Source organism: Gracilinanus agilis, chromosome 5 (assembly GCF_016433145.1).
Source record: "Gracilinanus agilis isolate LMUSP501 chromosome 5, AgileGrace, whole genome shotgun sequence".
NCBI lineage: Eukaryota > Metazoa > Chordata > Mammalia > Didelphimorphia > Didelphidae > Gracilinanus > Gracilinanus agilis.
The window spans coordinates 187,680,510-187,695,656 of NC_058134.1; the positions used below are offsets into that span (position 1 = coordinate 187,680,510).

The 15,147-nt window shown below is 33.5% G+C and overlaps 1 protein-coding gene across 1 annotated transcript in view; it reads right to left on the minus strand.

Moving 5' to 3' along the window:
• LOC123249161 (solute carrier organic anion transporter family member 1B3-like) overlaps positions 1-15,147 on the minus strand; it is a 96,541-nt gene that overhangs the window by 36,136 nt on the left and 45,258 nt on the right. Inside the window, exons 6-7 of the mRNA XM_044678149.1 lie at positions 14,381-14,479; positions 1,809-2,054 (exon numbers count right to left, since the gene is read on the minus strand). Of these exons, the coding sequence (XP_044534084.1) occupies positions 1,809-2,054; positions 14,381-14,479 (345 nt within the window). The remainder of the gene's footprint in view (positions 1-1,808; positions 2,055-14,380; positions 14,480-15,147) is intronic.

Genomic DNA, 15,147 nt, shown 5'->3' on the forward strand with positions numbered 1-15,147 from the left:
TCCTTCTCCAAACTCTCACCCCATTGCTCTTTTTACTACACAATGTTGTCTATTTGGATCTTTCTGTCTCTTCTTAGTCACTGAATAGTTTCAATGTATTGGTAGTTACACTACTTTAATATTCCAATGGATCTGTGATTTTATCAATGTTGATAAGCCATCTTTTCTGGAAGGCTTTCTTAATCTGTGAGCATTTAGCCATGTTTTTCTATAGCTTCTCCATAGATTATCTACCAAATGCCCTGCTGGCTTTCCTCTGACTTTCTGTTTTATGGATTCTAATGACGCATATTTGCTTTTCATGTGTAATTCATTGAACTTACCACATGACCAGTGACCTTATTTTCGGTGTGTGCATTTCCTTGCTGATATTCTTTATTCCATTTCTGCATCACTAGAAATACACCTGAAGCCTAATTATACTCATAATACAACTATTTATTTTGATGTGATCACTATTTCCCTAATATTAACAGAGCCAGATGCTTTTGGTCCTTTTATATGCTAAGTGTAGCACAACATCCTTGTCAAGGAATATAGTTGTCAAGTGTGCAAGGAGAGAGTAATGAAGGAAGAGGGCAAGTGGGAGGATAGAAATCCATACAATGATTATAATTGGAACAAGATTAGGGATGTGGGAACTGATTTTTTAAAGGTATTGGTATTTGAAGAATAGAAGGGGAAAGAGCAATAATTAAGTATATAAAATAAATATATCCAGATGTGCTTAATTCCTTTGGTCAGGAAAATTAATTGAAATTAATTTAGAGGGGGGAAAGGAGGATTTTACAGGTATAGAGAGAAGCTAGAGGTAAAAGTACAGCTTTGCCCAGCACAGTGCAAGAAGTGTTAGTAAGGTATTGGTAAATAATTTGAGGTAAAGTTAGAGACCTAGGGAGTACTAGCTTTAGAGGATTTTGAATCCCAATCAAAAAGTTTGAATTTTACTCAATTAGGAATGTTTCATTTTATAAGATACAGTAAAAGTCAAATAATAAGACTTATTAAGTTAGATTTGAACCATATTGCTGTTAAATTTTAACAAGATTGCAACTAAGAATAATGTTAACTTTATCCCCGAATCTGATGTTAGAGGTCCTGGGTGTGAATCTAATTATATATATATATATAATTTATGTGACCTTAGGTATACTTATTGGGTCTTCAGTTTCCTAATATGAAAAATTATGGAGTAGGATCACTAAGGTCTTTTTTTAATCTAAATTTAATGATACATTAAATAGAAAATATGCTTTATGCCTTAAATAAAACTATTCTTTATGAATAGTAAAATGTAACTTCCTTAACAAATTTCCATAAAAATGTGCATATTTCTGATCAGAGGAAGGGACACAGGGCAAAACTATTGTCAGCATTTAAGGCAAGCTACAAACTATGAGACAAAGCTTCTTTGAATTTTGCATTGTCCTGGAATCAGAAGACTTGGTTTCTAGTTCTGGTTTTGCCAATAATTTCATGTGTCTGGAGAAATAATTACAATCTTTTGGATGTAAGTTTTGTCATTTATAAAATGAAAAGGCTATACAAAATTATCTTTTAATTCCTATTTTATGATTCCATTTTGTCATTCATTTATTTGTTGATTACACACTTAATGTGACAATATATTTTTATTCCCCTGCCATTAGTAACTGAATTTTCACTCTTTCCTCCCTTCCATTGTCTAGCTCAATTTCACAGGAAAAACAAAATTACTGATTCAAGATGAATTATATTTTATGATTTTCTTTTGCTATCCTCAGTTTGTATAGACAATTAACAATTAGATTGATTTCTGATATATTCACCTGATAAACCTCGATGATTCTTTGCTTGCTCAAGATGTTTAAAATTCAGCTGTTGGCTACTTCTGTCATTGATATCTGGTATATCCACAGATTCTGGAACTTTACTTCCAGTTCTTGGTTTCTTCTGGCTCTTAGGAATGAAAAAGAATGGTACTCCAGAAAAAATCATAAGAGTACCTGTTATGATAAAGCCAAGCCACCAAGCACCAACCCAACGGGAATCGTTTGGCTTTATTGTTATAGTGCCTATAATAAAAAAAAATTGAATCAATTCAGAAATGAATTTCACAATGCAAATAGCATTACAGGAATCACTACCATTTTTTCACTTAAGTATAAATTACTCCATTGATTTTTAGGCAATGAGAAAACTCATTTACACAAGAAAAATAATAAATAAACAAGAGATTAATGAGAAATATGAAAAGAACAAAGAGGTAAAAGAAAATATTAGTAATAAAATTTCAATATTTCAAAACCATATGAGAAAATAATGCATCATATCAATTCCTGATAATCAGTTCAATACAACATAACACAACAAACATTTATGCCTGCTATGTACAAGGTGCTATAATAAAATAATGAATTATCAGATCTGGGAGTCTGAAGATGAAATAATGTAAGAGGGGAATTTAGATATTATATAGATATATATCTAATGTGTGGTCACCAGGAATCAATCAGATCAGCTTGATTCCATAATTAAAATAGACCCAAGTCAGGATGGCTTCTATGGTAGTTTATTTACAAATAGGAAGGTTGAAGGTAGGGAAATAGAGAGAGAGAGAGAGAAGCTCTGGCTGGACCAGAGGTCCAGCCTGGATGAGGATTTAGAGGTTAATTAAAGAAGGCTACTAGCTGCAAGGCCTTGACAATTAGAAAGGCAAGAAGCCTCCTTAAGGGTAGAGATTCTGGAATGCCAAGAGAGGCAAAGGGAAATCAGCCTAACTTACTCACATGAAAATTCAGAGGGAAGCCGCCTGAGGTCTCACCAGAGATCCTTCCACACCAAGTTCAAAGTCCCAACTGCCTCAACAGGAATTTACCATCATATTTGAAAGATAGCAGCTTTCGTCACTTCCTGGGTCCACCTCTAATTCAAGTGGACAAATGGCAGCCTCAATACTGTTTTAGACTGCCCAAAGGGCAGTCCCTTGTTCTTGATTTGTTACTTATTGTCATATGTCTCCCCTCCCCACTAAGGGACATTATCTCTGGTGGCTAGAGTTTATGAATGGGGGTGAGCTAATTTCCATTTACATAATAAGGCCTAGACCCTGTTTTCAAGAGTTTGTGATTCAAACTCTTGATCCCTAAGAACTGTCGGAGGAGTTTAAATCCTAAACAAAATCATAGAAATGTACATTAGTAGAAATGAAATGGGCCTTTAAAACCTAATCTTAAACTACTTTATTTAGTTAAATAAAAATCACATATTGAGGTACTATTTACAATGTGCAGAGTGGTTTTCAGGATTAGTGTTGTAACTTGGAAGAGTGGAGCCAAGATGGAAGAGTAAAGGCAACAATCCAGATGAACTCTTACTATATGTTCTCAACCAAATAACTTTAAAATAACTCTTCAAATCAAATTTTGTTAGTGATGGGCAATTAATTATAAGTCAGAGTAAGATATTTTCCCACCTAAAACAACTTAAGATGTCATTAAAAGAGAGGTCTGTCATCCTAGTGAAGGGGCCAACCCAGAGTGCATATAATTTCAGGCAGCACCAGCAACAGAGGTGGGACTTAGAAGCAGCATAGAACACAGCAGAAATCAGTAGTATCAGGAACTCTTAGCCAAGAAAAATGGCAAGGGAGTTAGATAACTAACCAGAAAGAGATTACAAAGGAACTTTTGCTGGAATTGGGTCCAGCTGACAGTACTTGGTAACTCTCTTGTCCATATTGCAAACAAGAATCAAGGAGTTATAAGAGCTGGGGATAATTGTTCAAGCTGGACAAATTGATTTCACTTTACATAACATAAATCTAGGGGGTGTCATATACATTAAAAATTTTAATAGGACTAGTGCCACTGAACCTGCCTAGCAAGGGCCATATGATGTTTTTACTAACAAAATCTACTGCCATAAAGATAGCTGAAAAAATTGCATTAATACATTGCTTTCAGGTGAAGAAGATATCAACAGGAGAAGTACTTGACTACAGCTGAAGTTTCTTCAGGAGAAGAAGGTAATCAAGATAAAGGAGAAAAAGATCAACACAACTGCAACAAGGCTAACACAATGACAACCGAAGACAGACAATCAACTGGCTACAGACAAGATTTCAAAAGGACAACGACCTGTTTGTAAGAACACATTACATAAACATTGCATAGACATTGCTACAATCAACAAGAGAGACTGGCCACAAAAACTTTTGCAAGCAGAGTTTCTAAAGACACTGTATCAGGAGAAATATGGTAAGTTGGTAAGTATTAAACCTTAGGGTTTAGGAATAGTTATTACTATAATTAATACACAGCATGTCAAATAAATTAAAAGTTTTAACTAGATAACACATGTAATACTCAATGCATAACTGTATGAAAGATAATTCAAAGGAATTTTTTATTTTTTTTATCCACCACAGAGGGGAGGATTTTTAAAAAAAATCTTCCTAATAGGTAACTACAATAAGGCATATAAATATAATGTAAATATATAAATGTATAGATATGTAAATTATTGAAAAATAAGTTTATTGCAAAGTTTTTTTGTTTGTATAGTGTTGTGAGTTGCGTTTGAATTAGTCTTTTTAGATAGGATTTTGTTCTGTAAAGAGTTTGGTAAAGTTTGGAATTTTTCTTTCTATAGTTTTGTAAGATGATTAGGAATGTTTTATCCTTAGGCAGAAATTGTTTTTGTATTAGAATAGGAAAATTTGCTTTGTTTCTATTTCCATAGTATTTGTAGGTTAAATTTTAAAGTGTTACCTTTAGATAGAATTTTGTTTTCTGCACTAGTGCAGGTTACAAAGGGTTATTTTGTTGTTGCTACTTTTTGCATTTGGATTTTGTAATTGTATGTGATGCAGAATTTTCCTTTCTTTCTTCTGTCTCTTTTCTGTCTTTAGAATAGTTTAGTTCAGTTTAGGTGAAGAATAGCTCAGAGCAATGACAGGTAAACTATGGCCTGTGGTCCAGATAAGGACCTCTAAAATGGTCTATCTGGCCCCGGGATATTCTTCCTAATCTGACAAATACAATGAATAGTATACAATACAATGAAATTTCGGAAGAGCTACCTTAGAAACAGACTAAGAGATGAGTATTTCTTTTCCTTTGGCCCCCTCTTTAAAAAGTTTGCCCATCACTGGCTTAGAGTAACTTTAGAATAGATTAATTGGGTGCATTCGATTCATTTGAGAAAAAATGATGTTTTTTTCAATGAATCACATTGGGAGGGAAGTGTAACAAGTATTTGTTAATTAAGTAAGCAATAAAAGATTATGGCTAAATTAGGTAATAGGTGGATGGAGAGCTACATTTGTGTGAGCTGGATTTCTTGAAGTCAGAGTGGAATCTTAAAAGGATGATGGGAAAAGAACTTTTCCAAGGGCTTGGGAAAGGCAGTTGGGCCAAGAATCACTCTTTGAACTGTCCTGAATAAGGAAAGTTGTTTAAGAAGCTTGCTCTGTGAGTTGGAGAAAATCTGGTGCATTTAGTTCTTGAAAACATCCTAGCAGACAGAGTTGTGTTGTAGTTCCTCTGTTTCACCAATAGGTGGCAGGAGAGCAGCAGCTGAGTGGTGGTGTCTGTGAAAATTTCTGACAGCTTGAGTTACATCAGAGCTGAAGAAAGAAATCCAGTTTTAATTGATTACTTTTTATAAAATTTATAATTTAGATTTAGAATGGAAAGATAGCTGTAGGAAAAACCTTGCACAGAGAAGGATTTTTGGAATGTTGCAAAGAGAGAGAGCTGAGTGACAAGAGAGGCAGTTAGAAGAAACAGCAAGAGGTTCTGGGAGAACTGAGAGGGAATTCGTCCTTGGACTCGGTGGTGAATGGAGGAAAATTACTTCTCCTCAGGATTCAAATCCTTGAATCCCTGGTCCCCAAACTTTACCTTGTGCCTTGAACATCTGAGATCATACCTGTTTTCCCCTGGATAACAACTAAAAGAGGCTGGTTGAACACTCTGCCTTGGCTAGAGGGGTTTTGGCCCTGAAAGTACCTTGAGCCAGCCTGAAGACAATCAATCCTCTCCATGCCAACAAAAGAAAGACATTGCTACTTGCCATTAGATTAGGTTAGCAGGCAGAATAGAGAAAGGGAAAAGAACATTGTCAAGCCAAAGCCTTTGTTTTGGCTTAGGTCAAAGAGACCCCATACCTCCTTTGTGTTTGAATAGAATTCCTAGCCCCACTCTCCTAACCCTTCCTTGATCCTGTGTTAATAAACCATCCTGTTGAGATACTACACAGTCAGATAAGATTTCTTTGAAAGATACCTGGGATAATAGAAGGTGAAAGGGGAGATTCGGGGAGAAAGTTCTAATAAGCTTCAGTTAAGTCAAACCTGAAGCTGTCCACCATTACTGTCTCCCAGACAGGAACTGTGTCCAGAGGGAACTTCTAGGGGGCCAGGCAAATTCATTAAGCCCTGGTAAAACATCTACACCAAACCCCATAGAAGTCTTAATTAAGTAAATAAATATACTTAATTGAAAAAAACTCTCAGATATGTGTGTTTGGAATTCAGGGAAGTGCCATTTAAAAGTATCTTAAAAATTTCCTGTGGACACTTTGTGTGGGACACTTTCCTGTGGGGACTTTGAGACTACATTCCCTGTGATCCAATGAGTTTCTGGTTAAATGTGATAAGATTTTAATGTATTTATTTTAAAGAATTGTTGTCTTAAAGGATAAGCTTTTATATATTTTATTATAAAAAATTGTTGCCTTAAATGGGTAGAAGAAGCATGAAAATTTCCTACCCAGGATTTTTTTTTAAACAGGAAGCTAAGAGAGCTCCTGTATACTTGTGTCAATCTCTATGTCTTAGACTTCTTTTCTATCAGAAGGATCTAGAATTCCTGAGGATAATTTAGACCAGCAGGTTTTTTTAATATAAGATTTTGCTATGGAGGCAGTAACAGAGTTTGTTGAGAAAATATCTTAGCCAAGATTTAAAAATTTATAACAAGTATATGATTTTAAACATCATTTTTTATTGTTTTAAAATGTGTTATTAGAAATTATGGTAGTCTATTTGAATGTGCATTGTGAATCTGCTATTTTTGTAAACCCTTCACTAGTTCTAAGCTATTTATTTTTTTGACATTTTATTATTCTTCCTTACATATGCAATGCAATATTTGTTCTTTAAAATTTTTTATTTAGAGCAATTGATTTTTTCTCATCTTGTACTGGAAGTACATATATAACCATTATTCATCCTTTTTTTATTTTACAGTGACATAAGCTTAATGCAAATATATATTTGCTATAATGATGCATACCTGAAGAGCCTGAGACTATGGTTACCTGTCAATAATTGGTAAATACCATGGAACTGTGATTTAATGCCTCTCTGTCTGATTCCAGGAGAAGTGCTAACAAGAGCCACAAGGTCATGGAGACATAACTGAAAATCTTCATGGATTGCAGGAACTCTATGCCAATACTGAAGGGCTTGAAACTGGGGTTTGAGTTTTTTTTTTTTTTTTTGAGTTCCAGTCTTTTCTAACATTTTAGAGGATGAGGGTCCCCTTTAACTTAGATTCCTAGTAAAGCACCTAAGATTGGCTATTATTGGCTCATTCCCTGAGAAGTTGAAGGCAAATCAGATCAGAGAGAGAGAGATGTTCCCCTTATTTCTCTTATATAGAGAGAGAATGGCAATTTTCTGTAGAACTGGCCATGAATGGGTATTTGCAAATTGCTTAAATCACTTTAATTGGGCCTTGATTCAAAGGCCTGTTATAAGTTTATTTTCCCTATATTTTTTGCACATCTTACATTTCATTCACAAGTTAATTTATTTTCAAACATTTATTAATATTCATTTTTAACATGGTTACATGATTTATGCTCCTCCTTTCCCCTTCACCCCCCCGCACTCCCCCCACCCATGGCCGATGCACATTTCCACTAGTTTTGTCATGTGTCCTTGATCAAGACCAATTTCCAAATTGTTGGTAGTTGCATTGGTGTGGCAGTTTTGAGTCCACACCCTCAATCATGTCCACCCTGACCCATGCGTTCAAGCAGTTGTTTTTCTTATATGTTTCTTCTCCTGCAGTCCTTCCTCTGAATGTGGGTAGCATTCTTTACCATAAATCCCTCAGAATTGTCCTGGGTCATTGTATTGCTGCTGGTACAGAGGTCCATTACATTCAATTTTACCACAGTATATCAGTCTCTGTGTACAATGTTCTTCTGGCTCTGCTCCTTTTGCTCTGCATCAGTTCCTGGAGGTCTCTCCAGTTCGCCTGGAACTCCTCCAGTTTATTATTCCTTTTAGCACAATATTATTCCATCCTCATATACCACAGTTTGTTCAGCCATTCCCCAATTGAAGGACATACCCTCCTTTTCCAATTTGTTGCCACCACAAAAAGCCCAGCTATAAATATTTTCGTACAAGTCTGTTTATCTATGATCTCTTTGGGGTACAAACCCAGCAATGGTATGGCTGGATCAAAGGGCAGGCAGTCTTTTATAGCCCTTTGAGCATGGTTCCAAATTGCCAGCCAGAATGGCTGGGTCAGTTCACAGCTCCACCAGCAATGCATTAATGTCCCAATTTTTCCACATCCCCTCCAACATTCATTACTCTCCCCTTCTTTCATTTTAGCCAATCTGCTAGGTGTGAGGTGATACCTCAGAGTTGTTTTGATTTGCATTTCTCTAATTATTAGAGATTTGGAACACTTTCTCATGTGCTTTCACAAGTTAATTTTATTTCTCCTTTTATTTGAAATTTATTCTTTTTATTTTTTATTATTTCTTTTGCCAATTGATTTCATACAACCCCATGACTCAGCCATGCATCCTTAGCTGACCTGAGGTACCCTTTTCAGGGGAGAAATGTGTTGTTTAGAATTTTCCTCAGGGGGATGTGTGTTAAGTTTTTTAAAAATCGATAATGTAAAAATATATGTATATTTAAATCTTTTAGGAGTAATTTCAGGGGAAAATGTATAATTCTTAGGAGGAAACGTATGTTTTATAATCTATAATGTAAAGTTTAAATTCTTTTGAGATTAATTTCAGGATAAGGATTTTGCCATCTCCCCAGAATCCAGACATTGGACCTGTTTGGTGAAGGCACCATGAAGATGCCTGAAGACCCTTCACTGGACCATAAAAATCAAATTCAAACTTCGGATGCAGTTGATTTGAACTATGGTGATTTGAATGAGTTGAATGCATTTGTTTTGAATGTACACTCTTATGCCAATAGTGGACTGCCCCCAAATTGGCTTTTTGTCCATGCGGCTAGTTTTACCCATTTCTTTTATCCCCCAAATTCCTGAAATTTAGAAGTTGACTGGATTTACAGATCCAGAGAAGAAAAAGGGCCAACCCTTTTTTTTTTGTCTGATCAGGGGGAAATGTGTGTTTGGAATTCAGGGAAATGCATTTAAAAGTATCTTACAAACTTCCTGTGGACACGTGGGGACTTTCCCCAAACGGGAACCAATGTATAGCGCAGCTTAAATTCAGAGGGCATACGGGAGATACACTCTTTTTGCTACCTGAGTGGGCTCCCAGGGGACAGAGAGGAATAAGGAAGATATGGAAGAAAATGGCAGAGGTGGGAATTTGAATTTTTTACAGGCACATGGTTGATTTATCTCTATCAGCAATGGCTTTTATTAAAATACTAATTTCCCTCATTATATCAGCCTTTATCATTTTTAATCATTACAGATAAAGACCAAATTAGAAATCCTAAAAATCAATGGAGAAATAAAGAAAATCGAAAGTAAAACAACTATTGAACTAATAAATAAGACGAAGCTGGTATTTTGAGAGAAAAAAACAAATATAATAGATAAAGTACTGGTTAATCTAATTAAGAAAAAGAATGCAGAGATCCAAATTAATAATATCACAAATGAAAAGGGTGATCTCACCTCTAATGAAGAGGAAATTAAGGTAATTAAGAAGTATTTTGCCCATTTATATGGCAATAAATACAGAAATCTAGGTGAAATAGATGAATATTTACAAAAATAGAAATTGCCTAGATTAACAGAAGAGGAAATAGAATACTTAAATAATTCCATATCAGACAAAGAAAGTAAACAAGTGTAATATTAATTTCTAATAAGAAAATGGGACCAGGATGAAATAACTCAAGAACTCCCTAAGAAAAAATCACAATGGCCAGATGGATTCACAACTGAATTCTATCAAACTTTTAAAGGTTAATTAATCCCAGTACTCTACAATTTGACAAAATAGGCAAAGGCGTCTTACCAAATTCTTTTTATGGTAAAAATAGGGTACTGATTCCCAAACCAGGAAGACCAAAAAACAGAGGAAGAAAACTATAGAGCAAAAATGCAAAAATATTAAATAAAATACTAGTTAAAAGGCTAAATATACAAAATATACCTATTCATATTGAAAATGCTAAAAATATAGTAATAAAATGGACTTTCCTCAAAATAATAAACAGTATTTATTTAAAACAATCAGCAATTTGGGGGAGAGGGAAAGAACATAAAATATGTAGCTATGGGAAAATATTCAAAATAAATTTTTTTTAAAAATCCATCAGCAAGTATCATCTGCAATGGGGATAAGTTAGATCCCTTCCCAATAAGATCAGAAGTGAAGTAGGGATGCCTATTTATCACCACTATTTAATATTGTACTAGAAATGCCAGCAGTAGCAATTAGAGAAGAAAAATAAATTAAAGGGATCAAAGTAGGCAATGAGGAAACTAAACTCTTTGCAGATGACATGATAGTATACCTAGAGAATCCAAGAATATCAACTAAAAAACTAGTAGAAATAATAACTTTAGCAAAGTTGCAGGGTACAAAATAAACAAACATAAATCATAAGTGTTCCTATATGTTTCAAATAACACCTAACAAGCAAGAGTAAGAAAGAGAAACTCCATTTAAAATTACTCTAGACAAGATAAAATACCTGAAATCTATTTACCAAGACAAATTTAGGAATTATATGAACATAACTACAAAATGCTCTTCACACAAGTAAAACCCAATGTAAATAATTAGAAAAACATCAGTTACTCATGGGTAGGATGAGTTAATATAATAAAAATGACAATCCTATCTAAATTAATTTACTTATTCACTACTATACCTATAAAACTACCAAAACACTTCTTAAATAGAATTAGTAAAAATTATTAAAAAGTTCATTTGGAAGAACAAAAGATCAAGAAAATCAAGGGAAATAATAAAAAAAAATATGAAGGACGGAGGCCTCGCTTTACCAGATCTCAAATTATACTAAAAAGCAGTGATCATCAAAACTATTTGGTACTGGCTTAGAGAAAGAAGGGTGGATCAATGTAATAGACTTGGGGAAAATGACAGTAGCAAGGTAGTTTTTAATAAATCCAAAGATCCCAGCTTTTGGGACAAGGACCCACTATTTGACAAAAACTGCTGAGAGAATTGGAAAATAGTATGAGAGAAATTAGACATAGATCAACATGTTTCACCCTATTCCAAGATTAACTCAGAATGGGTAAATGACTTAAAAATAAAGAGGAAAATGGGGGCAGCTGGGTAGCTCAGTGGATTGAGAGCCAGGCCTAGAGACAGGAGGTCCTAGGTTCAAATCCGGCCTCAGACACTTCCCAGCTGTGTGACCTTGGGCAAGTCACTTGACCCCCATTGCCTACCCTTACCACTCTTCCACCAAGGAACTAATACACAGAAGTTAAAGGGTTTAAAAATATAAAAAAATAAATAAATAAAGAGGAAAATCATAAACAAATTAAGTGAACATAGAATAGTATACATGCCAGATCTATGGGAAAGGAAGGAATTTAAGATCAAGCAGGAGATAGAGAACACTACAAAATGTAAAATGAATAATTTTAATTATATCAAATTAAAAAAAAAATGTCTGTAGTAACAAAACCAATGCGACCAAAATTAAAAGAGAAACAACAAATTGGGGGAAAATGTATAATAAAAACATCTGACAAAGGTCTCATTTCTCAAATTTATAAGGTGCTAAGTCAATTGTACATACCAATTTTCTTAAGGAATATTGATTCAAAAATCTTAAATAAAATACAAGTAAAGAGACTACAGCAATATATCACAAGGATTATTCACTATGACCAGGTGAGATTTATACCAGGATTGCAAGCCTGATTTGATATTAGGAAAACAATCATCATAATTCACCATATCAATAAGCCTCCAACAAAATACACCTATTGTATTAAAAACACTAGAAAGTATAGAAATAAAAGGGCCTTTCTTTAAAATAATAAGTAACTTATCTGAAACTATCGGCAAGTATTTTCTGCACTGAGGATAGGTTAGAAGCCTTCCCAAAGAGATCATGAGTCATGAGTGAAGCAAGTGAAGTTCATTCTTACCACTATTATTTAGTATTATATAGAAATATTAGCTTTAACAATAAGAGAAGAAAATTGAAGGAGTTAAATTAGGCAGTAAGGAAACTAAACTATCATTCTTTGCAGATGACATGATGGTATATTTCGAGGATCCTAGAAAATCAACTAAAATTAGTTGAAATAATTAATAAATTCAGGAAATTTTCAGGATACAAAACAAATGGACAAAAATCATCAGCATTTTGGGATATTTCCAAAAAAGCCCAGCAGCAAGAATTAGAAGAGAAATTCCATTTTAAATCACTATAAATCACATGAAATACTTGGGAATCTATTTACTAAGATAGACAGAAATTATATCAGCACAGTTACAAACCCTCTTCACACAAATAAATTTAGATCTAAACAATTGGAAAAACATGAATTGCTCATGGATAGGCTGAGCTAATATAATAAAAATTACAATCTTCCCCAAATTAATTTACTTATTCAGTGCCATACCTATCAAACTACCAAAAAACTTTTATAGAAATAGAAAGAAAATTCAGATTGAAGAACAAAAGATCAAGAATATCAAGGTAACTAATGAAAAATATGTGGTATAAAGCAGTAATTATCAAAACCATTTGGTACTAGCTGAGAAATAAAAGGGTGGATCATTGAAACAGTGTGGGGTAAATTTATCAGCAATCTAGTGTTTGATAAACCCAAAGACCCCAGATTTTGAGGTAAGAACTCACTATTTGACAAAGACTGCTGAGAAAATTGGAAATAGTATATCAAAAATTAGGTATTGATCAGTCTCATGACTTATACCAAGATAAGGTCAAAATGGGTAGATGATTAAGACATAAATGGTGATATAAGTAAATTAGGGCAACATAGAATAGTTTATCTGTCAGATCTATGGAGAATGAAAGAATTTTTGACCAAACAAAAGAGAGAACATTATAATATATAAAATGAATAATTTTAATTATATTAAATTTTAAATTTTTGTACAAACAAAACCTATGCAACCAAGATTAGAAGGAAAACAACAAACTAGTAAACAAATTTTGTAACAAATTTCTCTGATAAAGGTCTTATTCTTCAAATACATAAAGAACTAAATCAAATTTACAAGAATACAAATGATTCCACAATCAACAAATAGTCAAAGGATAAGTACAGTTTTTAGATGAAGAAATCAAAGCTATAAATTTTCATGAGAAAAAATGTTCTAAATCCCTCTTGATTAGAAAAATGTGAATTAAAACAACTCTAAGGTACCACCTCATACCTAGAAGATTGACTGATGTGACAATAAAGAAAGGTGATAAATGTTGGAGGGGTTGTGAAAAAACTCAGGGCAATAATACATTGTTGGTGGAGGATTAAACTAATTATTCTGGAGGGCAATTTGAAATTATGCCCAAAACACTACAAAACTGAACATAGCCTTCGACCCAGCAAAACCACTACTAGGTCTCTATCAGAAACAGATATTTTTTTTAAAAACGAGGAAAGAGTCTATTTATTAAAAAATATTTATATCAGCTCTTTTTGTGACGGCAAATAATTGGAAAATTTGGGGATATCCACCAATTGGGGAATGGCTGAACAAATTGTCATATATGATGGTAATGGAGTAATATAACATATTATAAGAAATTATGAGCAGGATAATTTCAGAAAAAGGCAGAAATGATTTTTACTTTCATATTGAAATTTTCTAATAGAACCATTTATTCCCACAAATTCTGGCAAGTTACATGTGGGAAAGTTACCCAAATTAGTCATTTGACATCATATAAAAATGATAATTTGAATGTTTTAGTTTCAATTGGTTTAAAGTTATATACAGAGAGCCTAAAATTTATTTACTATTCTCCATGGTTTCTGGGTTTACAAAATAGAAAAAGTAAAAGTATGATTTCATCTAAAAGTGCAATATGACAAAATTTAAGTTAAAATTAGAACTGAATTCTTTGGAAGAATGATAAGCAAAGAATAAAATTATCTTAATATTGAATTGACTTCTTTGTACTTACTTAGGTCTACATATCCAATGTCCACATATAGTCTTGCACATAAAGCTCCTAGTAGAGATCCTAGTATTGGGCCCAAAGCTGATAATGATTGCAAAATACCTGAAATATAAGAATTCAATAATTAAAAGAAATATTTCTTCTTTGCCTTCAATATAACATTTTTCATTAATACAACATTGTAATCATTTATAGAATAAATAGGTTTTTCAAAGAATTCTTTTTCAATAAAATAATACATTTATGGAATATGGATTTAAAATAATGATTACTATTACATATTCTAATATAATCCTACACCATAAACTTTATTAGTTGATTTTATTTACTCTATGGTTAATGATATAAAAATTGGATAATAATAAGGCAGGGAAAAGAATATTGAAAAGACATTTAAATCATGAGGTACTGATATTTACCTTATGATCTTTGACCACATGACTTTTAGATACTGATTCTATAAAAAAGTATTTTGATAGTTTAAGAGGTATAGCAGTGAATAAGTAAATTAATTTAGATAAGACTGTCATTTTGGCTTCTGTGTGAAGATGGTGGCAGAGTAAAAAGCAGCTGATTGACCTCTCCTAACCCACGCACATAGGACTCCTTAAGAAGACATAAAAAACAAATCAAGATGAACAAAGGGACCCCACAACAGGGTACAGAATTGAAAGTACAAAGTACATGGAATCAGGGCAATTCCATGCTATAAAGGGGTGAAACAGTTCTCACTAAAACGCGAACTGAGCAACCCTCTCCCCCAAAGACAA